A 26,163-nucleotide genomic window follows, 5' to 3' on the forward strand; every position below is an offset into this window, starting at 1 on the left:
TCAGAAACATAAATTTGAGATCCTTTCTTTTTGCAGGAGCGTTTAATTTTTGTCAGATGATAATAAATCTAATAAATACATTACGGGAAAAAGTTGTTTAAAGGATATTGGTGACGTTTGCATGTACTTTTTCTGGATTGGAATAGTGAAACAAAATGGCTATATTTTTGTTCATTTGTATTCTGTCTGTTACCATCGCAGTTGTTAACGGTGAAGGGGATATAATGTGTGACTGTCAAGAAGTTGGCATGTTAAAGGAAATAGTTCAAGAAGTTCTAGTAGAACAGAGATTAGAGTCTGCTAGAATTAGAAAATTAGAGGCGAGACTGAGAGTTTATGAGACAACTTGGCCAGCTCCTAGCGGTAAAATTCTTCTTCTATGTAATGTTAATATGCTAATTACGATAAGTTTTTATATCAATACAATGTCAAATTAATCCATGAATATGTGATTGAACTTTAAAACAAAACTGCATGCTTTTATAAAATGCAAACAATTCAAACAACACGAATGAAATCAAATTAATATTAACTTCATGTACTATTGTGACACTTTATATTGTAGATCGTCTGGAAAAATTAGAGCAAAACGTGAAAAATATCAATATGAAATTAAATACAACAGTCACAGGCGTCATTAATAAACAAACAGGAATTTATCGGGATATCGGTGCAATTGTGAAGAAGACGTTGATTTCAGAGAAAAATGAAAGGAACAATTTTGTTTCATACATGAATGAAAAAATAATGGAACATAAGGACATCATTGAAAATTTTAAAGATGCAATTAACAATACTATAGACAAACGCTTCCAATATATTACTGCTAAGCAAGTTGAATATAAGGACACCATAGAATCGTTCCAAATTGCAATAAACAATACTGTAGATGAACAGTTCCAGTATATTACAGCTACGCAAGTCAAATACAGGAATGAAATCAAAGATTTTTTGGATGACACAGAAAACGACACTGCTAGTTTTATCAGTACCGTATTTAGTAACATCTCTACATTTAAAAAGGAACTCATGAAGGAGATAAATGAACGATTAGATAGCATCACAGAAGTGAATGAAACTGTTCAACATTTTTCATCAGATTTAGGAAGAGTTAACAAAAGTGAAAGGGTGACCAGAGATATGGTAAATGCACTTGGTAAAGTAGTGGAAGAAGGCCAAAGTAAGCTTTATTTAATTTATTGCTTATCATCCAACTATCACAACAATTAGTATATATGTATAAAACTTTTCACATAAACGAATAAACATATAATAACGCTGAAAATCACTATATACGTCAGAAATATATAGACTAGATCTCTGTACAACCCATTTAAAAATTCATATTATCATGAGTCTTAGAAATAGAATTGTCTTTTCATGTGTCCTTGAGTTTCAACGTCATGAATGAAGATATTGTCAAGGTAGAGAGCTGGGTGACTTAAAACGGTCATAACGATTACGTATTCAATACGACCATCGTTAGACACTAATAACGTGAATTTTGTTTGACTTAGATACGACCATCCTTGTAAATTAAGTCGTAACATACAATAAAAATATTGAGCTCAAACGAAAGTTGCTATTTCTCAAGATTCATTGCATTTACGCCGAAGTACAAGAAAAATTGATAAAGAACATTGTTTCTTGCTTGAAACAATGCATCTTATAAAGGATGCTCTTTTCTGCGATAAGTTATTTTTAGATGAATAATTTATATTGCTTTGAGAATATCGTTTAAACGGATGATAAACGACAATGCGTTTTCATTAGGGACTTCCATCGCTTAGTTTAATGGTGTTTTGTAAAGTTAATATTAAATCATATTGAAGTCTGGTGCAACGTACGCTATCGATTTATACAAATTGCTAAATAATAATACTACGGTAACAAGTCGGTGGCTTTGATTTAAAAAAAAATCTAACAAAAATAAGAAAGAACTGATATTCGCAATTATTATGTCATTTTCGTCAAATATCAAGATTTTTACCTTTATCATTAAATTGCATATCAAAAACTAATATTACTTTAGTTATATAAGCAATTTTCCGCCGGCCACCGGTTCCAACTGAACTATCTAACTCGTGGGTAATTGCTTCAGGCGGTAACGAAACTAAGCTGACTGTACCGGAACTAGTGGTTGCTACTTTTTCTTGTATTATAAATGTATGTTAAAATAAGAATATTATATATCAAATATTTAGCACTTTTTCATATAGTTACGTGTGAACTTTATTCCTGCAATGACTTGCAACACGCAAGAGAAGCATTCGAAAATGCAGTTGAATAATGTCATGTAAAAGCATGCGACTCGGGGCATTGGATTTTTTTCTAGTACTGGTAAAACCACTTGCACTAGAAAATCCAGTATTTAATGTTAGATATATTAGGCAGTATCAAGAGTGTTTTAGTCTTCAATTACTAATAATAACGATGCCAAATCTTATCTTATTTAAGCATTTAAATTATTTTCTGTCTAAGTTAACATCAAAATGGCATAATCCGTAACCGATATTTGAAATTAAGGTTTTTAAAATTAAGTGAATATAACGTTGTCTTACGCCAAAACACAAATGTGCTTGGTTTAGAGGATATGCTACATACTGGCAATAGTTTCCGCATCGCTGTGGCGATGGAGCATTTGCGGTTGATAAATGTGGCTTCCAGTTCATTCTTTGCTTCCATCGGAAAGTGTGTTCATGAGTTTTACTTTAAAATCTTATGTTTACACATATGTACTCTTTCAGCTTACATCTATGTACAGTGTGACAAAGCAAGTGTCCCTACTGTATAGATCTCTTTTTAAGCAATCAACTTAGCACAACGTGGGGCCTACATTTCACACGACCCTTTTTGAATACGAATATTTCTTTACTCTAGTAAATGACATTTTACTCTTATATCATACAATGAAGGTTTTTTATTGTTTTGTTTTGTTTATTATCACATAATTTAGAAACAAGATTTCAAGTTTTTTTTTTCAATTTTTGACGATAAGTGTTTCGCGGTTTAGGGTTTAGGGTTTTGAAGTTTAAGAATTATTTTTTTCTATTTTAGGGCTGTGCGCAATCTGGTTATATAGTAAAAGCTATTGACAGGCGATTCATATTAGGAGTGAGATAATATTTTAAGATTTGAGTAATGACTGTATGTCATTTTAAAATAAGTGCATTAAAATCACGAGACAGATAATGCAATTTATATAGTTACTTTAGCCCCTTAAAATTTGATATTGATGGGACATATAACAACTGTAACGGACGGATATATCCTGTTATGAACTTCACAGCTGATAAGACATTAACATACAACAAACTTACATATAAATGAAATGTTTACTTTTTCACGGACCTTCATATAAGATAAAAATAATAACCATACTAAAATTATAGTATTCATCTTGATTATGAGACATACTGTATAAGAAACAAAGATATAAATAAAACTACAGATATGAGACGGTCTCTTTAAGAACACAAATCAAACTTGTGATTTCATGTAGAATGGCGCATTTAAGGATTGAATTGCATATATGGTTTAAATCATTGTGGTCCTTTGACCTAAAAGCTGTAAACATGCATATCTATAATAATACTAGTTTAATAATGCACATTTGTAACGGCGTTTTTCATTGGACAATATTTACGTTTATATATTCTACATACGCGACTGTTGAAAATTAATAAAGTTATTTTCATTTTTTCTCAAATATAGTACTTCTGCATAAATATTTATGCTGTTCACATACAGAAAACTCAGCTTTAATTTGTATAATCGATGAACACACATAAGTAAAACACTGCAGGAAAATGTAAACGAAATTTCATGCTAAAGTTACGTAATAGAATACACGGATCGATTGCTACATACTTAGGTAATGGAATGTTCGTATATACGCTGTCTGCGATGCAATGATATTTGTCATTTCTTTTATATACATGTACTTAGCAAACCCGAAAATTTGCATGATTGTTTTTTTAAATATCATACATACCATGCGATAATGGTCGTTTTGTACAAAATTATTCTGGTTTAAACCAATATTTGGCAAAAGCGGCGCCCTTCTTTCTTTTTAATTTAGAAAATAACGTCACGGTAAATGTCTTCATACAGCAGTTAACATTACCCATAAATCTTAATGTGTTTTAAACGCAAATCATACACATATATGCGATGACCGCTTAAAGATGAATACCCAAGTTGCAGGTGAACGGTTTCAGCAACATAATTATTATCACGTTTTAGCCGCCATGCAATCTGACTAAAAGAAGTTTTTAAAAATGATGTAAGCGAATAATAGCAAACATACTGATTTGTTGTCATTTATTACTTCTAACAATTGAGTCCTCTATTTAACAAACATTTGGCATTCCCCAGCGGTGTTAAATCAGTAGCAATAATAGGAAACAATGTATTGATATTTCAAACGTATTTTCACTGTCGTTAGAATGTGCGGTTTTGCTTTTTGTGTTGGCACTATGAATTTTATTATAGCGATCATAGCTGTTTATCAAAGTTTGTTTTACTGCATTTAATCTTATTTGAATAGCATCCGTGGATAACTTATTTTTTCAGTGGCACATACATTTTATCTACATGTTTGTCTGTCTATTTATCGGCGACGCCGGTGAGCGGCGTCGTCTCTTATGGAATGCTTTTTATTTTGGCCTATGGAAGGAGCTTTTATTATAAGCAGTTAATGTAATGTTGTGTTAATTAGTTTTATTTTGATTCGTTAAAATCAAGTAAACAAATATGTTGTTATTGGCGACGCCATCTATAAATGAATGAAAAGAATACGGCATTTATGTAGACCACAACGATATTCGAAATCCGGGTTTTAGTATTGCCAAAAAGCTAAGGGACAAGCTGTTTAACTGAGCCTGCAATTTCGTAAAAGTAATATCACAATGTACATGCTTTTTACATAAAGTTATTAAATACAAATACAAGAAAAGCATTGATGCAAAGCATCAAAGGCGACGCCAAAAATAATTAAACAAGTTTTGCACCTATATACTTAACAAAAGATGTGTACTTTGTAGCAGTACCATTACCTGTGACCTGGAGGCTTAGCCCAGTTTAAGTTGAAGAAAAGACTCAGATGCAGACAAGTGATAGTCAATTTACCAATCTTATAAGACTCATGTCACAAGAGAGAATTTCTTCAGATTCATTTTACCAGATACAAGGGTACCTGAGTCATCAGCATATAATAAAAGCTTATTGCTTAGGGTTGCAGACATGTCATTGACATATTTAAGACATGAAAGAGGACATAAAATGAACCTCAGTGGGACACCATAGGTACCCGGAGCAGTCATAGAATGATTACCAGCCACATCCACAAGCTGCTGTCAATCAACCTGGCTTGAACCATGTAAGAATGTCATTACCTATGGCAGATGCTTGAAGTTTCATGAACATATTTCACAACATATTTTCCCACTACATGTGTATATTGATTTGCGTCCTTGAATTTCTGATATTTACAGAGCATAGTGAATTAATTAAACTCAGGGTTATATGCAGTCACAGGATGAGAAAAACTTTCAGCTTGACTAGAACTCGAACCTGTGACCCACAGAATAATGTACTGCGACTTTAGCGATTGAGCTATCTGGCCGCTTACACACTTTCTCCCCTACTCCCCTAGTGTACATTTTAAACCGTGACAGATTCTTCTAACAGGTAGATTAATTCTTTGTTAAAAAATAGGGAAAAAAAACAACTTACATACTCATAATCTTAATAAAAATAATATTGTAATGGAGGGACACCAGTCTCAACCTCCAGGTCTCCAGAGTCATTCCGACCACAGACTTTTCATAGAGTAGATTGTTACTTGCCCATGAATAAAGTTGTGCACTAAATTTTATAATGGGTGATTTGTGCCACATGAAAACCAACAAAGTACACAAAGTAACCGGGCGCCAGATGAAAACAAGAAAATATAATCTACCCCAAAGTGGTTTGTTTCTTGCATTTTCATGTTTTCGCCAGGTGCCCCTGATGCAAAATACAAATCAGCCTTCATTAAATTTCTTATCATAGAAAAAAGGTTTGTTTTTATCTGTACAAAAAAATAAGTATTGTACATGTATAAGTACAGTTATGTTCACTTTCAAATTGACCTGTTATAAATAATGGCACAAACAATAACTGTCTTAAGCCCTTTTTAGTAAAAAATGATTATACAATATATAAATTGTGATTTTGATTAAGACTATGAGTATGTAAGTTGTTTCATTAAGAATTGATATACCTGTTAATTTAAAAAAGAATTAATCTACCTGTTAATTTAAAAATCTAATAGTATCTGTCACGGTTTAGAACTGTTCACTATTTAAGGGAGAAAATATGTAAGGGGCCAGATAGCTCAATTGCTACCGTCGCAGTACATTATTCTGTGGGTCATAGGTTCGAGTTCTGGTCAAGTTGAAAGTTTTTCTCATCCTGTGACTGCATATAACACTGAGTTTAATTCACTTTGCTCTGTAAACATCAGGAAATTTAAGGACACAAATCAATATAGTGGGGAAATATGTTGCGGTTTAGAAATGTTTCATTATAAAAGAGAAAATGTGTTGCAGGTCGGATAGCTAAGTTGGTCTTCTGACAGTCATTGGTTCGAGTCATGGTCAGGCAGTTTCAGTCAGGGTTTAGAAGTGGTGTTTCAACTGACACATGTTTGATTCATTTAACAGATTGTATTAAATTTGAAATGGACAAAGGCGGTATTGCATGATACTCTTAGATCTACAAAAGGCATTTGATACAGTTGATCACACTATATTGCACATGAAGAAGATCTTCTTCTTCTTTTTCTTCTTCGTGAAACTTCAAAAATCTGCCATAGGAAATGACATTCTTACATGGTTCAAGTCTTATCTCTGATAGACAGCAGCTGGTGGATGTAACTGGTAATAATTCTACTACTGCTTCAAGTACCTATGGTGTCCCCCTGAGGTTCATTTTAGATCCTCTTTTATGTATCATATATGTCAATGACATGTCTGCAACCCTAATTAATTCTCTCTTATGGCATGAGTCTTATAAGATTGGTTAATTGACTATAAATTGTCTTTGCATCTTGGCAAGACAGAGTCTATTCTTTTTGGTTTAAGTTTCAACTTAAACTGGGCCTATCCTCCAGCTCACATCTATTGGTACTGCTATAAAGTACACATCTTTTGTTAAGCATTTAGGTGCGACACTTGATCAAATTTTTTTGGCGTCGCCTTTGATGCTTTGCATCAATGCTTTTCTTGTTATAAACTTGAATAATTTAGCAGTTTTCGGTTTTTTGTAATATAAAAAGTGTTTGTAAAAAGAAAGAAAAATGGAAGTTCATCCCCTATGTAATGATACATAAAATCAAAAACATGGGCATAAAAATATTTATGTTATTGTAGTAGTTCGATTGGTTGGAGGGTCAAATCCATATGAAGGGAGACTGGAAATATGGCATGATTGGTCTTGGGGAACAGTATGCGATAATTCGTTTACTACGCTGTCAGCAAGTGTTGTTTGTAGGATGCTTGATTATCCACAGTAAGTAACGATTTAATGCATTTTTAATAACTAAAGCCAGCCAAGTGTTAAACCTTTGATTTAACTTGTTTAATGTAAGAAATCACGATTGATGCAGAAATTGACGCCCCTTGTGATTTCAAATAAAACTTATACATTTTCTACAAATGAACGGTGCCAATACGATCCAGCTATCGCACCATCTTTAGCGATTATTGCTATGGGTCACAAGGTAATATCTCCGAAAATATAGCAACCGACTCGCTCGATAATACTCTGCTAAACATATCAATATTTTCTGCCAAGCTTTTAGTGTCAGGCTTATATGTGCTGGCGGCGTAGACGGTAACTTGCAAATATCAGTACCGTTCATGAACAAGCTCAATTAATTTAGGGATATTCTATGAGGATTCTTTACACCCGAAGCAATACAATGTACATGCCAATAAGAACACAAAATCGATCCTATCAAAATGACCTGTGTCACAGTCACAACATACAGTAGATGTACATGTTGCGACCATAGATCGGACTTATTGCACTTGTAGAATTGAGCATATGTTTTCTGAAAAGTTATTTTTGAAAATGTATAAACACTTTTCAAAATTTATAAAGAAACAATTTATTCATTTAAAGCAAAGAAAACGTAGATCTAATGTACTGTTTGCCGGTGAACTGCAGTATGCATTTATAAATGCGAATTGTGAAACAGATCAGATGACATACCTATCATTTAATGGCATTGAAATGAAAGGAGCTAGATTTTTCTAAGAGTTTTTTGACACTAAGATAAACTAATGAAAACCGATTGCACTAAAGACACAATTTATAAGATTAACATGATGTTACCTCTACATACATTGAAAAAAACCCATAATTTATCTGGTCGCGCCTAAAGTCACCCTGTAACACCTCATTTTAAACTGTTATATCATTTAGTAAATAAATGTAGAAACCGATAAAATTAATGATTTATCTCTTTACAGCAACTATATAGAAGACATGTACATTAAGGACAGGTCCACATAGACAACATTCCATGTCAAATAGCTGTACTTTAGCTTTCTCCGTTTCAGTTCACATTCATTTTATGTTAAATGTATATAACGAATACTCATGGCCCCAGGGGGCGGGGCTTAATTTGACCATAAGACAATAAATTGAACTATTTCTAAAGAGATGTTCTAGCCATTGAAATTTCAGGGGATAATTTTCCTATAAGATTTTACAATGTGTACATAATGAAAATCTTTGACCTCCACTGCAGGGCCAGTTTTGACCCAGTGGTTATAGTTTAAATACTTTGCGGAGATTCACCACACAATGTTTCATGCCAAATATTTAACTACTAGCCGCATTTGTCACTTCAGAGGGGGAAAATTTGTTACGTTTTAATTATATGAAACCCGGGCAAGTGTCATTTTGTCCACAGGGCTATAATTTGGTCAAACATAAAATATGTCTACTGTACAATGTTTCATGCCAAATATCTCACCTCTAGCTTTTGCCATTTTAACAGAAGATTTTGTAACCTTTCACTTAAAACATATAAACAAAACATGACGCCCAAGGCCGGGACAAATTTTGACACTAGAGGTCCACTGAACAATATGTCATGCCAAATAGATAAGATATACGTTTCTCCGTTTCAGAAAACATTTTCTAGTTTTTTATGCTACATTCCTCCAGATGAGCCAACATGTTTGAAAACATCAAATTTGAGAAAAATGTACTAAGACTTTAAAAACGTAAAACGGTTCAAGATTCTAGTAACATTTTACATGCTATGTGTACCATATTTCTAATGCGTGACTTACGCAGTAAGCTTTCCTTGACCCCATTTTCTTGGTAATTTATGTAGATTAAAAGTGCCGTGGTAATGTGTCAATTACTTTATTTGTTCATATCACAATATTGCACAAAATTCATTTTAAATACTTTCATGACAATTAGCATAAATGTTGAAGTATGCTGCCTAATTGTATAGAAACAGTTCTCATGACCCTAGAGCCATACTTGGCCATACTTTGAGCAAATTGTGTAGAGGTCCAAAATGTTCCATGCTTAAGCACTTGTCTCTGGAGATTATGATTATAATTTTCCTTTAAGATTAAACTACATGTACATAATGACAATCTTTGACTACTGGAGCAAGGTCAAGTTTAACATCAGGACTATAATTTGAACAAGCTTGTTGAAGGTTTCATGCCAATTTTCTTATTACTAGCCTTTGTCATTTCAGAGAAGAAATTTTATTTAGCCGTTACTATATGTGTATAAGGAAAATCTATGACCACCGCAGGGACATTGCCAATTTAACCCCAGATTTATAATAAGAACACATTTGATAGAGGTCTACTAAGAATATTTTGCCAAATATCGCACAGCTAGCCCTTTGTATTTTCAAAGTCTTGTAAGGTTAACTTTACGCATATAAACAAAACATATGAACCCCGGGGATGACAAATTCTGCGATCGAGTCATAATTTGAACAATTTTGAGCTAAGCTAGACATGTTTTCAAGCCTAATACCGAACCTCTCGCCTTTGTCCTTTTTGAGAAGAAGGTTTTTATTTTTTACTAAACTATTTTATAAGAAAAAAACCATGAGGCGGATCAGATTTTGATCCTAGGTCTATGATTTGAGCAAACATGATGGAAGACTACTCCACGATGTTCATGACAAATTTCTAACCTCTAGCCTTTGTCGTTTCATAAGAGGAGGCTTTTTTAAGTTTTTACTTTATACATATGAAATATACATAAAGAAAACCTTTGATCTCCCCCGGGTGGGTCCAATTTGACACTAGAGGAAACAAAACTTTGGTAAAAGACCTATAGATGGTAACATATACTAAATATGAAAGTTCTGGGCCTTGTACTTTTACACAAGAAGGTGTTTTAAATTTGCATTTATGAAATTTCCTTACTGATCATTTCATCCACTTATGCAACAGACTGGAACAATTGAACAACTGTGAAAGGGGGTCACCCGAGGACCACTACTGTAAGGTTTGGTTAATGCTATTGGCTTCAAAGGAGTTATTGTCTTACAAAATGTTGACGAAGCACGACGCATGACGACTATCTGACGATTATCTGACTGATATAGTTTTTAAAATATCATGAAATCGCAAAGAGAGTTTCCTTACCATAATATGATCCGACTTTCGATTTTTAATCGATAATAACACGGAGAGTGAACCAAAACAAAATATTACCATGATTATGCTGTGAAATGTATGACAATTATTGAGATTATTGGATTTTGCATCTCATTAATCATAGATCCATCATCAGGTTCTCTTAGTGCAGATATACATTTTTTTCAAAAACGGCTGTACCTACTTTGCAGCAATTCTTTCAACCGTTTATGTAAATTTCTATACAATCTGTATGGTCATTTTTTAATTTTGAAAAAGAAAAGAGGAGAATTTGATGACATTTTTAAACTTGACAAACTTAATCAAATGTTATCATCTGGCCATGTGTAAGTTAAAAGAGGAATATTTTCCTCGGTATTTTGAAGAATATATTTTGGGTCTATTTTAAGGTTGTCAAAATTAGAATTAAAAGACCTTATGTTAAATTTCTTTTGGTTGTTCAAAAATGTCTTGCTACAATTTTGTTTCCTAGTTGGATTTTTACCGTTTGATGATACTCTCTCTGCATATTTAAGAGACATCTTTTATCTTGCTTAGCATATAAACTTTCTGCTGGAGATTTTTGAAATACGTCTATTGCTAAACAAAATCCTTGATGTTTGATAGTATCGAGCATTTGTAGATATGATTTGCCGAATTGTGAACGATTTTCAATCTGATGGGACTTCTTTATAATTTCAATACAACAGAAGAATTTGTTTCGCAGACGATATTATACAAAATCTTAACTACGTTTAATCCCTTTAAACATTTAGTTTTTAACCTTTTTATTTCTGGAATACACGAAACTTTATTTTTAACAATATTACTCGTTGTAATTTTGCTTCATCAACAACTTTTGGAATTTTGTAACCGGGTATGTAAACCTCAGGATCATTATAATGATGTTTCTTAATTGGCAGAAATAAAGACACTGCGTTTTTTGATTGATTTTTCAAAATTTAAAATCATTTTTTGTAACCCGTTTTTAATCTATGGTAATTTTTGTTGAAACTGACACAAACCTTTTGGACAAATTGTCTACAGATAAAGAGCAATCTCCAAAATAATTATCTTGAAGACATTTGGCAATATCGTTAATTTTTCAGGCCAGAAACTGTAACAGAAAGTTTACTTCTCTGAAGCAGACCTTGTCCTTATTGTTACTTACTTTTAGAAAAGGTTTCACCACGTCGTACTTTAAAGTTTCTGTCAGCAAGAGAGGCAGAAATAAAAACAGGATTTGTTTATTAAATCTTGAATCCTTTAAATATTTAGGTAGGATACCATATTTCCATGTTGTGTCGGATGCTTTTTCGAAATAAAAAAAATTAAAAAAACCGATACCAAGTGTTAATAATTTTCCAAAATATTCTTTAATAGCATTTTCAAGGCCAATAAGTTGATTGTACTACTTTGTTTACTGAAACATAACTTTTATATTTAATTAATAATTATTCCATGGTATTCTAAATACCAAACCAGATGATCATTTATCATTTTTTCAATTCGTTTGCATATGCAGCTATTAAAAGAACTTCAAAAGATTGATGTGACAGGTGTTTAAGAAATTGAAAGTAAATTTTATCTGGGCCTGTTGTCGTGTCTATTGTTTTTTTTTATAGAATCAACAAAATCTGCAATAGAAAAAAAAAGAATTAAACAGTTCATCATAAGCTGAAGTAAAATATAGTTTTCTACTGTCAGATTTATGCTGCAAAATGTCATACGAATAACTATTAGTAGATTTCTTTTTTAACAGATATTTTCCAAAGTGTCACAAATATCCTGTTTAAATTACTAGTGCATACTGGCCATTATTAGATTTTAGGTTTAACAGTTGGTGGGTTTGTTTTAAATTTACCGCTTATTTTTCTTACTGCATTTTACGAATTGATCTTCTAGCTTTTGCCCTGAATATTCTATAATCATCGTGATTTTGTGATGTTGGACAATGCTTAGTTCTTTTAAGAAAAGCTTGGGTTTCGAAACATGTTTCTTCTTACATTCATCGTTAAACCATATTGTTTTCTAATTCCAAGTTTTGACCCAACTAGATGACCTATATTCAAACTTGAGTTAGCAATCTTTACACAACATAGGATTTATTCGATATTTGGGTGAAAATGTTAATTCTAAAGTGGTATTTACAAGGTATTTGTCCCAAAATGACCCATATTCAAATTTGAGGTAGAAAATATTTATTGTGTTTGGAATAAATACATATCCCCTAATTTGTTAACAAAGATTTATGGGATGTGTGACCCCATTGTTGACCCCAGATGAATCATATTCTATCTTGATCATAAAATCATCTAAGCAACCTTTTTGAACAATGTAAAAGGGTTTGGGTTGAAAATTTAACAAAGTTTATTTCTATATTTGGGCATTGTTATCTTCTTTTTCACCCCAGACAAGCTACACTGGATCTTCAGCTAGAAATCATCACACTTACCAATTTCCATCATAAAAATTAACCTGTAGAGTGTAAACAAAGATTTGCAATGTTTGGACTGTGTGACCTGATTTTGACCCAAGATAACATATATATTTTTTATTTCCATTTTGGGCTACGTTTCAACCCTATATGACCCATATCTGAACTTCTGCAAGAAATAAACTAAAATTCTTTCAAATTTCAGAAATAGACTGAATATATTACCTTAAGAGTGATAACAGGGTTTTACCACATTTGGGCGTGCTTAATCCCAGGTGACCCATTGTAATACAAGACAAGAGTCAAACAATCAGCAAAACTAAGAAAGTTTAAAGGGTCATTCTGGTCATGAATGTCTTTAATCTCGCAATATTACAGGCTATAAATGCAAGAAAATTGGTAATTATGGAAAGAAATGGAGGAAAAAGTAAAGTGCGCTTTGTACGTGATAGTCAATATTTCATAAATGATAATAAGAAAGAAGAGGAATATGTGTTCAGCATAATTCAAACTTTGTACAACCATACATGCATTATAAAATAGGTAGAACATTTTACTGCTGAAGTGATCTGCAGCTAGTTGTTTTTTTTTTTTGAATCAAAACAAAACTCGAGATCGGCCAATATCCCTAAAAATGAATTACTTTTTCATGTTCATTAAACCGCATAAAATAATATGAAAACTAGAAGGGTTTTTGTCACAAAATCGTATGTCTCCCAAAACTATTTAAGGTCGCTTATGTGAAGTTTCATTGAAATCCCACCAGAAGCTTGATTTTTGAAAGCACAACAAGATGTTTTTTTATTTTTATTTCTTGCTGACATTTTATGCAGCACTGCAGAAAATGCCGGAGATAGTTGTAACACAACTGCGGATGTTAATGATCACTCTTGTGAAGTTTCGTTGAAATCCCACCAGTAGCTTTACCTGTCTATGCCGGACAAGATTTTTTCATTTTAAGCTCTGGTGGCCATTTTGTGCAGCGAAGCGGAACGTGCAAGTACTGTTCACAACAAGGGATGGTTGTGATTGATCCTGTTAAGTTTAGTTGAAATACCACCAGTAGTTTGACTTGTAAAGGCTTGACAAGATTTCATGTGTGCAGCGAAGCGGAACGTGCCGGTATTGTGCACAACTAAATATGGTACTGATCACTCCTGTAAAGTTTGGTTGAATCCAACCAGTAGTTTGACCAATGTAGGCCGGACAAAAAATTTTCTATTTTTAGCTCAGGCGGCCATTTTGTGTATCGTAGTGTAACGTGCCAGTGATGTTTACAACGAGGGATGGTAGTGATTACTCCTGTAAAGTTTGGTTGAAATCGCACCAGTAGTTTGACTTGTAAAGCCTGGACAAGATTTTTCTATTTTTAGCACTGGTGGCCATTTTTTGTAGCGAAGCGGAACGTACCATTGATGTGAACAACTAGGAATAGTAGTGATCACTCCTGTAAAATTTGGTTGAAATCCTACCAGTAGAAGTTTGACCATTGACGGCCTGACAAGATTTTTCTATTTTTAGCACTGGCGGCAATTTTTTGCAGCGAAGCGGAACGTGCCAGTGATGTGAACAACTAGGAATAGTACTGATCACTCCTGTAAATTTTGGTTGAAATCCTACCAGTGACGACCGAACAAGATTTTTCTATTTAAAGCTCTGGCAGCCATTTTGTGCAGCGAAGCGGGACATGCCGGCGATGAGCACAACTAGGGATGGTACCGATCACTCTGATTAAGTTTAGTTGAAATCCCACCGGTAGTTTAACTTGTAAAGCCCGGACAAGATTGTTCTATTTATAGCTCTGGTTGCAATTGTGTGCAGCGAAGCAAAACATGCCATTGACGTGCACAATTAGGGATACTACTGATCACTCTTGTAAAATCTGGCTGAAATCCCTTTAGTAGTTAGACATCGACAAACTTAATGCAGACATAATAAATATATAAAAACTAAAATTCTCATCCTTGATTTATACTGTACACCACTTTCAACTGCAATTGGTATAGGATAACTATAAGATAATGTAGTGTAAATAAGGTTATTACAACATAGAAAAATATTTTGTCATAGTTTGTGATTTGGAAACCTTAGAGAATTACAGCTACACATTGCCCTGCCATTTAAAATATAACAGAAAGTCAGATGTCAATTCTGGAATAATTGAAAAGTTAAACATGCGTCACTAGTGGTTTCATCCCTTGATTTTATATTAAGATAAGTTTCATACTTATTTTTGTTTGGACTTACTTTTTAAGAAGTTTCAGATCATAAACCGATAGTCCACACACACACAAACTTTCGTCGAAACTAGAACAGATGCTACTTTGGCTTACACTCAAATCATTTTAATTAGGAACATTAAACTAAGAAGACATATTTCGGTCAATAACTAGTCAACAAATATATGAGATGTGAAATACCAAAAATGGTTACATGGATCATGTATATGGAAATGAAGGAAATGACTCTGATCTTAGATCGTATTCATTAAGAGTTATATCAGAACAAAGTCATTCAAGAACTTATAAAGTGCATTTAGAAGACAACATAATTTGAATATTTTCTGCAGGACTATATACATAAGATGAATCCCCGCCAATCTATACTCTGATAGTTATTAAGGTCACAAGATGAAATAAGCAAAACACATAAATGTTTGTGTAGATACAAATACAAAGTAAGTCCAATAATCAAAGCAAAAGTAATAAATGTCTTAATGGAACACAGAGCTGCAACTACAAAGGTCTGACGAAGCAAGACAAAAGACAGAAATTGAAATGATTCAGTCCCGATCAGTTTAAAGAACTATCCATTATAGAATCGCACAGTTCGTCCTTTAGATGTAATCAAAAGAAGAAAGAATATTTTTCAACTGTAAAATGGTTTAATAAATAAGACAGAAATAGAATCTCTAAAGAAAGTTCAAAACGGCAATATTGAAAATGTTTCAGGCGTGATTTGATTAAGCATTTTCATGCACGGTACTGGAAAGTGCAAATTACCGTCTATGCCATCTAGCACCCTCTTAAGCAGATTCCATACAAAGTGCCTGCTACATATTCAAATTTGTCTTTTTTGTGTCCACCGCCCGTTTAAGCACAAATAGCAGTTTACTCTGTCGGGTACAGACCTGTCACCATTCATGCCTTTAATAAATAAAGTTTGAAGTGTCACAGATTGAAATTATATGGTAATGGCAGCCGTGGATTTCCATAGTTTTGTTTAAGCGGAAACATTGTGCACGCGCGTTTTTATTCGGTTTTGTTTAGTTTTTATCGGATAAATTTAACTTCCGGTATTGAATCGGTGAAAATCGACAATTTCCGTCGATGATGTACATTGTCGATCTCATCCGTGCAATATCGTGAACACTGGTCATTCGTTCTTTGTTGTACTTACCCAATTGTTGTGTTTGTTATATATGATTCTATGTGAGAGAGATATCCATTGGTTCTTTTAAATATTTTTTTACTTCTGCGCACTGTTTACTTTTCCTGTCCCGCTCACTCTTTACAGTCATCTCTTACGAGTCAGACATAGTAAAACTAAAGTTAATTTATATAACATTAGATCTACATTTACTTTACTTATTTCAATTTATATTGAAATAGTTTAATTCTTATAAGTAAATATAAATTACAGACGCTGTGGTTAGAAATAGTATTAAGATTAAGATATTGATTGTATATCGTATTTATGTATTTACTTATTCCGCGTCGATTATGTATATATTGTTTTTATATGTATTGTACTTGTAAGATGTATAATTTTTTTATTATATTTTTAGACCATTTTTACATGGATTCATTAAAAACATCGAACCAACGCCCAGAGTTTGTTTCTGTTCCACCAGAAATATTTTACCCTGTGACAGAAGCATAAAGTTCCGTGTAATTTCCACATAGTATACGCCAAATAAATGAATTTTGAGCCGAAATTGGTATCTTTTCCACGGTCACTGAGCTCCTTAACAAGTAATCGGTGTCAATAATGAAAGATATTATCCATGAAAAAGGCTATTTGTGCTAGCAAAGGGCTCCGCCGTTCAAGTCGTTTCTTGGTCCTGAGTGCTCGCGCACCCTAGTACCCTTTTTAGTTGTTTCTGTCACATTTAAGTGTCATGGAGGCCTGAACATTACAAACTGGTTTAATGTGAAACTGACTATTTCAGGTTACCCTGGGACACATATATATTTAGTTTGAACTTTGTGTAAGAATGTAAATAAATGTATTTTTCATATGTTTGGGGTGTCTGATTATTATACAAATTTGAAAAAGAAACCGCTTTTTGGCTAAATTTCATTTCAAATTAGTTTGTGAAAAAACTGGAAAGAATGCTCTTGCATGCGGGCCATGCATACGAGGTACCAGTCCGAATTGAATAATCTTATAAGTCAGTCAAGTCCGTTCTTGTAAGGTAGCTGATATTTCCAGAGAATAAAGATTTGGCATATTGCATTGCAAAGCATACCTTACGGAACTTACATTAAATTATGTCCCTAGTCCAGAATGGTCTCCTCTAAGGTTCACTAAGTTTACAAAGACTTGTGTCTTTAATGTTTTGTGTAAAACTACAATGTCCATAGTTTAAATATGTTACATGTTGCATTTACTTCTTATGTCCTTTAAGTGTCCTACAAAACTCATTTAAATAATGCCAGTGGGGTCAAAAAAGGACACCATCTTAGGGGTCACTTAGTTTTTGTAAACTTATATATATATTTAACATGTCTAAAAGGCTTCTCCTAAGACATTGCATTGCTCAGAACATACATATTGGCAAGCAATATTATTTATGGTCCTTGAGAAAGTGATTAAATTAATTCCAACTTTGGAAACAACTTTGGTTTAGCCACATTTATAAACACTTTATGACATACAAGGAAGCACTCTTTCTAAAAAATAATTTCGGGCAGAATACTTAAAAACATAAAATTCAATCTTATTGTTTTAAAACTTTAATTTTCATAGTTAGATATTTGCATGCATGTAGCGTTGCCCAAATGATATCTACAAAAACTTCATAGTATGTAATGCAGCTTGAATAAATAAGCACATCCAATGTGATATTTTAGCATTTTTATCAAACAAGGAAAAGAGGCATTTACTTTCATATTTTGACGTAAATGTGTATACAAAAATATCTCACCTGTGATACAGTTGTAAGGAGACCAATAATTGCAAAACATCACATTAAGTGTGTATAAAAATACTAGTATTCGACATTGTTTATCAGTGAATTTTGTCTAACTTTTTTGTTACTGGAAAAATACTTAAACATTTTTAATACTTAAAATCTAAGATTTCTGAACTTTTGATTCTCAAAAGATATGTTTTTATTTTCCGTGACAAGCACGTTGAGATATAAGAGATAGAGTGATTCCATGTATATCATGATGGAAAAAAAAGATAATTATATGTTGAAGTACTGACCCTTTGGTATTTTGTTCCGCACACTTTAGCACCGGAACATTACCAATAGACTTAGGCGCTGTTAAATGTATTGGAACTGAAACAAGCTTATCTCAATGTTCACACAGAAGTTGGGGAACAAATAATAATGGTCATGGGGAAGATGTTGGCATCATGCACACCAGGTAATCTTTATGAAGATATAAAAAGAAAACGTCACCATTTAGCGTAAACAGATACACGTTTTGTTGAAAAGATAATGTTCATTTCAGGACTGATGCTCGGGTAACCGGATCTGCACAATTTGGCACCGGAACATTACCAATACACTTAGACGATGTTAAATGTATTGGAACTGAAATAAGCCTACCTCAATGTCCACATGGAAGTTGCGGAGTAAATAATTGTGGTCTTGGTGAAGATGTTGGGATATCATGCACACCAGGTAATCTTTCTAATAATTATAAATAAAAAGTAAACAAAGACGACCTTAACCTACTTTAATCGCCTTTATTAAAATAGTCTTCGTGGTTTAAACGCATAAATAGTGTCGCTCTACCCAGGAATCTCTAATTGCATACTTTAACCACATGGTCGTTAGTTTTCATTTGCCTGTTTTTCGTTCGTTTCTTAAGTAATTAAACTTAAATTTTCTGGGATGACACCATCATAGAGGAAGTCAATCTGATTATTTTCATACACATAAACAGTTATATGAAATATACGGAATTTATTTAATCATATTCATAAAAATGCAGAAAGCTTGACGAGCACCGGGAGCTCAGACCTATGTCGTTTATATTTAGAAATATCAAGTGACTAGAGTATTTGTAAACAATTTCATGTTATGTAAAACTATAAATCTACCGGTTATATATATTTGAATTATTATGTACTTGTGTAAAAATGAACTGTCTATAATATGTGTCACGGACCTTTGGGATGCAAAAAATTGAATAAACACAATAGTCTAGATTGAAAAAAAAAAACATTTCAAAAGTTTGATATTCGAAACTGGGTAAAATTTTTTAACACGTTTAGCTCACTTAACCATATTTAGTGGTCTGGTGGCGAGTTTTTGTGAGTGTCTGTCAGTCATCGTTATCCTATTTGTTTTCAATACATGTCCTTTAAAACCACATGATGGCAATTTCACAACTCTTCAATTTCTTTAGAAATTAGTTTCGGTCTGAAGAACGAGTAAGTCACGAGAACTTTTTATGGCCTTAACAATGATATTTTCAAATATGTACGCCTTTTAAAAAATGTCTACAGCTTAAATGCTTAACTATAATACTAATGTAGTATCAACATGTATACTTATTAACTTACTAGAAAGTATTCAGAAATTCTTGATTATAAACACTGTTTTATGCTCTTCTAATAGAAATGCATCGTAATATTTTCTTTTTTTTACTTTTTAATTAATTTCAAGTTAAGGTTAACAAATAAGTAAGGAGCTATATCCTTTTCTATATCTGATTTTATCTACACATTTCTATCCTTAAGTCATGTTACTTTCATGTATTTTCATGTATTTCATGTATTCAAAATAAATTCAGCTTTACACTGTTAGTGTCATGTACTATTGTGTAAATAAGAATATTCTTCTTTTATAACATGTGACATCATTTTGACGTCGTGACGTCATCAACCGGTACTCCCTTAGTAACGTCTTGAGTATTGTATTTGTTTGAATGCATATTGTGAGGTCATACATGTAATAAAGTGTCAATAATTATCATGTGGTGTTTACGTGTAATAACTGGTGTTGGGTGTTAACACACACTTCAATAGCTGTACTATAGAATACCAGTTGTCTTGTTCCAGGATATGTCGATATATGCCAACGTAAACTGAAATTTAAAATAAATTTAAATCACTTACATGAGCTTATAACATCTGACCGCCGCCACGAGATAAGGGCACTCGGGCATTTTTTATCGATTTTTAGTTTTATGGCTAATATTTTAGGACATGCATTATTGTGCACGATGCACTTTATTTCACATTGATATTGCAAATACTTTTTGAGATATAGAGGTTTAAAAGAGGACATTAATGAAACGTCAATGACAGATTTACGTAACGTCATAATAATTATGACGACGTCAAATGTAGTTTAGCAGATAACAAATGAAGTCAAGTGTTTCAAAAGTTTTAATTTTGCACTTACTAGAATAATACTAAAATATATAAAAGTAAGATATTAAAATATAATTTAAAAACTATTTTATAACACTATTTTCAAAATTATCGTATTCTTGAATAAAACATGTAAAACAATTACATTTTATAATTATAAGACTTGGCCCCTGGTGTCATAACCTTAGAATGTTAAAAGCAAAACTTTAATTATAAAAAATGGTAACAACTGAACTTGAAAACATTTACACTATTCATCACTTAGTCTTTACGCATGCAGCGTGAATCACTCTTCAGTGTATGCCGGGCACGCGGCATCTTGGTATGCAGGACGCACATATTTTCTAACGTTACGGTATAAATATTCGCGCCGTGTACGACTTAATCCTGCGGGCTGTATGACCTCGGGAAAGGTTGTTGTTAGAACTTCAGTATTACGTCTTATCAGCGCAACTCTAATCTCCTCGCTATCTGTTCTTTCCTTTACAAACACAACCGACTTGTCTGCAGCAGAAAATCTGAAGCTGTGATATTTCTGTATGCCTTTCACTTGTAGGAAATATCGCGTCAAATACGACTTCCAGTCATACCTGTGTTAAAATAATGTTATTTTATTAAATGCAGTTAATAATATAACGTATATTCTTATTGAAAAATATACCATCTTTGTGAAAAAAGATTTTAGGTATTGCATTTCTTTTCTTCTGTTGCATTTAAAATAAATAGCGTTTTTGTTTGTTGCTACTATGTATGTGTATTGCTAGCGATCGGCGTGGCTGTGATAATGATAATCTTTATTATGCATGCTTGTTATAATGTTTAAGCCTACATTATATTATTAACTAGTTATCGAAAATCTGTTTAAACTGTTAAAATTAATTACCATTTCCATGTTTGATCATTGTTTTCATTTCGATATAAAACAAGGAAATTGTGCCTTGCCGATTTATCCACAATGTCTGCAAATTGACTCAGACTCTCGCAATCAGACCTCTTGAATAGCTTTTTAATTCGCCCGAAGCCACCATCGACAAGACACCTTAGATAAAAATAAAGTACAAGAATTAAAGAATGACAGTACAAACAAATTAGTCATCACATAACCATAAAAACACTGTAGTAGTAAAATCCACTTCGTCACATATTTTTGAGTAGGCTGTTACTTAACTATGTGTTCACTTATATCTGAATAAAATATGAGGATTTTATTTAATTTTGTGACGAAACATAAGGATTTTTATTACTTTAGTAACATAACCAACGCTTACGAATAATTGCCGCAACGATGCTATGTATAAATATATCAAGGTACTTACTTTGTATGCCCGGGAATAGCCATATTCAATTGAATGTGTTCATGTAACCCTCTGTTTATTCTCCAACAAAGATACGCCAGTGTGTATCTATTCTTATTTTTGACCTGTTAACAAGAAAAAAGGAACGAAATAACTTTATATTACTTTTGAGTATTATTAATCAATGAATATGCTGAATATTTTTATTCATAAGTTAATGTGAAAACAAGATTTACCTCCGCAATTATCTGCATGAAGATAAAGTCCTTTCTCGCCAAATCCGTAATTCTGTAAGCAATGATGGAGCATGCTTAATACTGAATTTGGTCCATGTGTCCCAGTTCCATCTTAACCTGTAAGGTGACAATAATTTATATGAAATACAGTTTTATATCAATTAATAAAAATGGCAATAATATAGCGTAGTGTAAAACTCATTAATGCAAGGATCATAATTATATTTCGGGAGGACGACAATATGCCTGCACGTGCATGAGATAACCCACATCTGTCATGATATACGTTTCAAAGTAAATTTGGTTAATAGTTAACATACCTATAGACTGATCTTCATCTATTAAGTAGTTGAACTGCTCACTTGTAGAGTCAATGCGGATACCGAACATATTTATTTTCCTGCCTGTTACAAAGTACATGGGTCCCATCTGTCGACTGTGATGAGGGATTGTCACACTCTGACTGTAGTCAAAAGTGATATGAACCTGATCAATTGACCAAAATATTAATCAATAAAATACTAAGCATTTTTTATATTATACATGTATGTTGACTATTCTAATGATGACTTTATTTACTAATATTCTGACTAATCTAAGTTTACCAATATGAATCACATATGCTTTTTCTAAATTGTTAATTTAAAAACCATGCAGTTTTGTATGTTAAATCCATTTTTTTTTAATTATCAAATATAAAGACAGGAGCCTTCAGACTATTGCACTCTCAATATGTTATTTGCACAAATAATTATAATATTGCACGTTTATAACGTCATTTTTTCAACGGATAATCGTTACATTAATATAATCTGTATGCACTGCTGCAATCGATTTATATATTTATTTCATTTTACTTCTAATAATAAAGAAAGTTTGCATTATTATAAATTCGTAATAAAAATTAATTCTCAATGAATGTAAACGGTAATATGCAATTGCCTTACGGCTCGGTTATATATACAACAACCTTTTATATATATGGTCATATAACCTGTAAAAGATCTTTAAAGCTTATACCATAACTGTCATATGCATACCTTACTGAACTCTGTTGAAATTGGTGCAACGGGTATTGTCGGTCGGGTGTAACCTACCATCACTTCTCTCGCTTGAATAACCGCTGTCATGTACGCCTGACGTTCTGTTTGAGCATCCTAAAACATTAAGGTTAAACATATATTGTGGTTTGTCCAAGATGTACATGTATATAAAATATCTATGATTTTTATGCCTACGGTATTACTTAAATGAGATGTAACAAAGGGAAAATAAAAAGCTACTTTGAAAAATACAAGATAACAATTAGCAATATAGAATACCTGCACATGCTCCCGGAGACAATGTGCTGCATCAAGTTTTGCTTGCTCCGTCACAGCATCCATAACACTATGTCGCAACTGCTCACACTTATGACACACGTCATCTTTTGTTGACATTATCTTTATGTGTGGAATGCAATTTTTCCATACATTTTTGAATGATGACACTCCGAGCTTCCGTACATCTGTCTCCTCACATGCCTGACAATATTGACTGTGTAGTGAAGCTTTTGTAAGGTTCGACGGGAGAAGAATAGGGGCTTCCCCGTCACGGCCCCTGGGTGCTGCAGGCATAGGTAAACCATTGATATCAGCATACCATAAAATCAGTCTACACAAAACCGTATCTCATTGTAACCGAGGGCATGTGTGGTGTTTCTTCCACTGTTACGTGGGTACGTGGTATTGCGCATTGGTAGTAAAGTGATCAAGTAGGTTTCGGAGAGCTTTTGATCCGATATCATTTACATACATGAATGCCTTCTTACAGATAGGTTTACCATGAAAAGCGTATCTAAAACGAGTCCGTTTTCCGGCGTTTCCCTTTAAGAGTTTCGTCAGTAGCAATTTGATGTACACTCCCAGTAATGAACATCTCTGCTTCATTTCTGTCAATCTCTCTCATAGAAAGTATGTGACTGTCAACACTAGTTTTGTCAAACTGGAGAAGGCAATCAACTTTACACGTACAAACATTACTGGCTCTGTTACATGATGCGTTATCAGTGTCTCTGTCTGAGTCTGATTCTCTGGAATTTACAGTGTCATAATTTCTAATCACTTCTTCAATCCTTTCATTCATGATCACTACCTGTTCTGTGTCAGATTGTTCTTGGTCACTGTCACTGATTTCAAACTCCTGGCTCAGATCTTCAGGAATATCAACCTCTGTTGATGTAGGACTCTGCTCGGCAGGTACTCAAAATGATTCAAATAATCCATTTAATTCCTAAAAAAATCGAAAAAAGTATTTGAAAGAACATTTAAAGATTAAATGTAAAAAAAAAATAAGATTGAACGAGGTTTCGAACCACGATCGATTTGAATTCACTCCAGTGAGTTAACTTTTTCTTTTGTAACTTAAAAAGCAAATAATAAAAATAAGTTCGGTTAGTAATAAAAATGTTTGTTGCTTCATGATAACGACATTGGAATATTCCAAAGTCTAAAGTTAGTTCTACAGGCTTCATCCATTTCCTGAATGTTTACAGTACATTTCTTCCTTTAGTATCATGGAGGGACATTACACAGTCATTTCTGACACGTAAACATCTTGAAACAATTAAATATTTACTTTTTTATTGAAAGACAAGAATGTGTGGGTATACCGAATATACATATTTTCGATATGCCAATGATATGAGTGTAAGAGCTAATGGCATTTTCAAGAAGTATGTAAATGTGTAAGTGTCTGCCAAGGAAAACATAAAGATTATTTCATGAATTAGACTGAAGTTATCAATGTCTTGGTTCCGCCGGATTGGTACTATAGGCTGACCCTCCGCTCGTAGTTTGTCCGGACGTTTTTCCGCGTAAGAAGTCTTGACTAATAATTTAAAACAAAATGTTCAAAAGCTAGCTAGGTTGTTAATACTAGGTACGTAAACAGAGGCCCGTATGATGATAATAAGTCCATTGCTGGTTCCATGGTTATGAAAATGATGAAAAAAATGAACAATTGTACCATAATGCAAAGATTGCAATGTAGATAAAGGGCTATATGGATAAATTAAAATTTCATGTTATTTTCATTTTTAGATTCATCCATCCGTCCGTCTATCTGTCATTCCGTCTGTCCAAATAATCTTGATCCTGTCAAAAATGTACAAGTTCATGTTCATATTTATATTGTCTAAGGATAAGAATCAGAAAACATGCATTGTCCGTGACGAATGCATGAAATACATCAGTAGATTAAGAATAATTTCTAATAGTAAGTGTTGTATTTTGTTTGTTTTTATTTTTTGTATTTTTGTTTGTTATTAGCCCGGTGGCTACAAGAAATCTGTTCAATAAGCATGGTCAACATTCCACATGTGCAAAATATCAAATATATAATCATTATTGTTTTAAAATATTAATTCTATTCTCGATAGTTCGATTGGTTGACGGGTCAAATAAGTATGAAGGGAGACTTGAAGTATGGCATGATAACACTTGGGGGACAGTATGCGATGATCGTTTTACTGAGCTGTCAGCAAAGGTGGTTTGCAAGATGCTGAATTATCCACAGTAAGTAAACATCATAATTAGCATACATAATGTTGCGTGTGTTGACAAACATGTCTTTAAAAAACATATTATAGAGAAAATGACTTTATGTTTTTGTTTTTTTTGTTTTTTTTTTCATTTTATAAGACATTCTTTAAAGATATTCTCTGAGAAACATAACATCCTCATCCATTTCTATTTCTCAAGTTTGATGTTATTGCGTCGGTCTATCGAAATGGGCAGGGGAAAATCTCTCAATATTTTGTAGAAACGGTAGCAGAACTACTTAAACCATGGCTCATATTTTATTTTTCTCTCAGGTGTTGATATTGATATCTCTTGTAATGATAGTAGACTGATAAAGGTCAGACGAAGATGCATGGCTTGTCTTTGTTAAGATGATAAATTACTAAATAACTAATTAATAAT

At 32.9% G+C, this 26,163-nt stretch overlaps 2 protein-coding genes across 2 annotated transcripts; one reads left to right on the top strand and one right to left on the bottom strand.

The window, feature by feature from the left end:
• On the top strand, positions 1-25,793 carry LOC132719098 (uncharacterized). Its single transcript, XM_060702842.1, has 5 exons — positions 1-363; positions 566-1,180; positions 7,416-7,554; positions 18,798-18,970; positions 25,620-25,793. Exons 1-5 carry the CDS (start codon positions 156-158, stop codon positions 25,757-25,759), a joined length of 1,275 nt encoding a protein of 424 aa, XP_060558825.1. The 5' UTR covers positions 1-155; the 3' UTR covers positions 25,760-25,793.
• LOC132719099 (uncharacterized) lies at positions 20,535-22,080 on the bottom strand. The gene is made up of 3 exons (XM_060702843.1): positions 21,987-22,080; positions 21,554-21,709; positions 20,535-21,260 (listed from the first exon to the last, which is right to left on the bottom strand). The coding sequence occupies exons 1-3, from the start codon at positions 22,007-22,009 to the stop codon at positions 20,957-20,959; spliced, it is 483 nt and encodes a 160-aa protein (XP_060558826.1). The 5' UTR covers positions 22,010-22,080; the 3' UTR covers positions 20,535-20,956.
• Positions 25,794-26,163: the final 370 nt, after the last annotated feature.

Source organism: Ruditapes philippinarum, unplaced genomic scaffold, assembly GCF_026571515.1.
Source record: "Ruditapes philippinarum isolate M1 unplaced genomic scaffold, ASM2657151v2 ctg517_1_1_1_1, whole genome shotgun sequence".
Classification (NCBI taxonomy): Eukaryota; Metazoa; Mollusca; class Bivalvia; order Venerida; family Veneridae; genus Ruditapes; species Ruditapes philippinarum.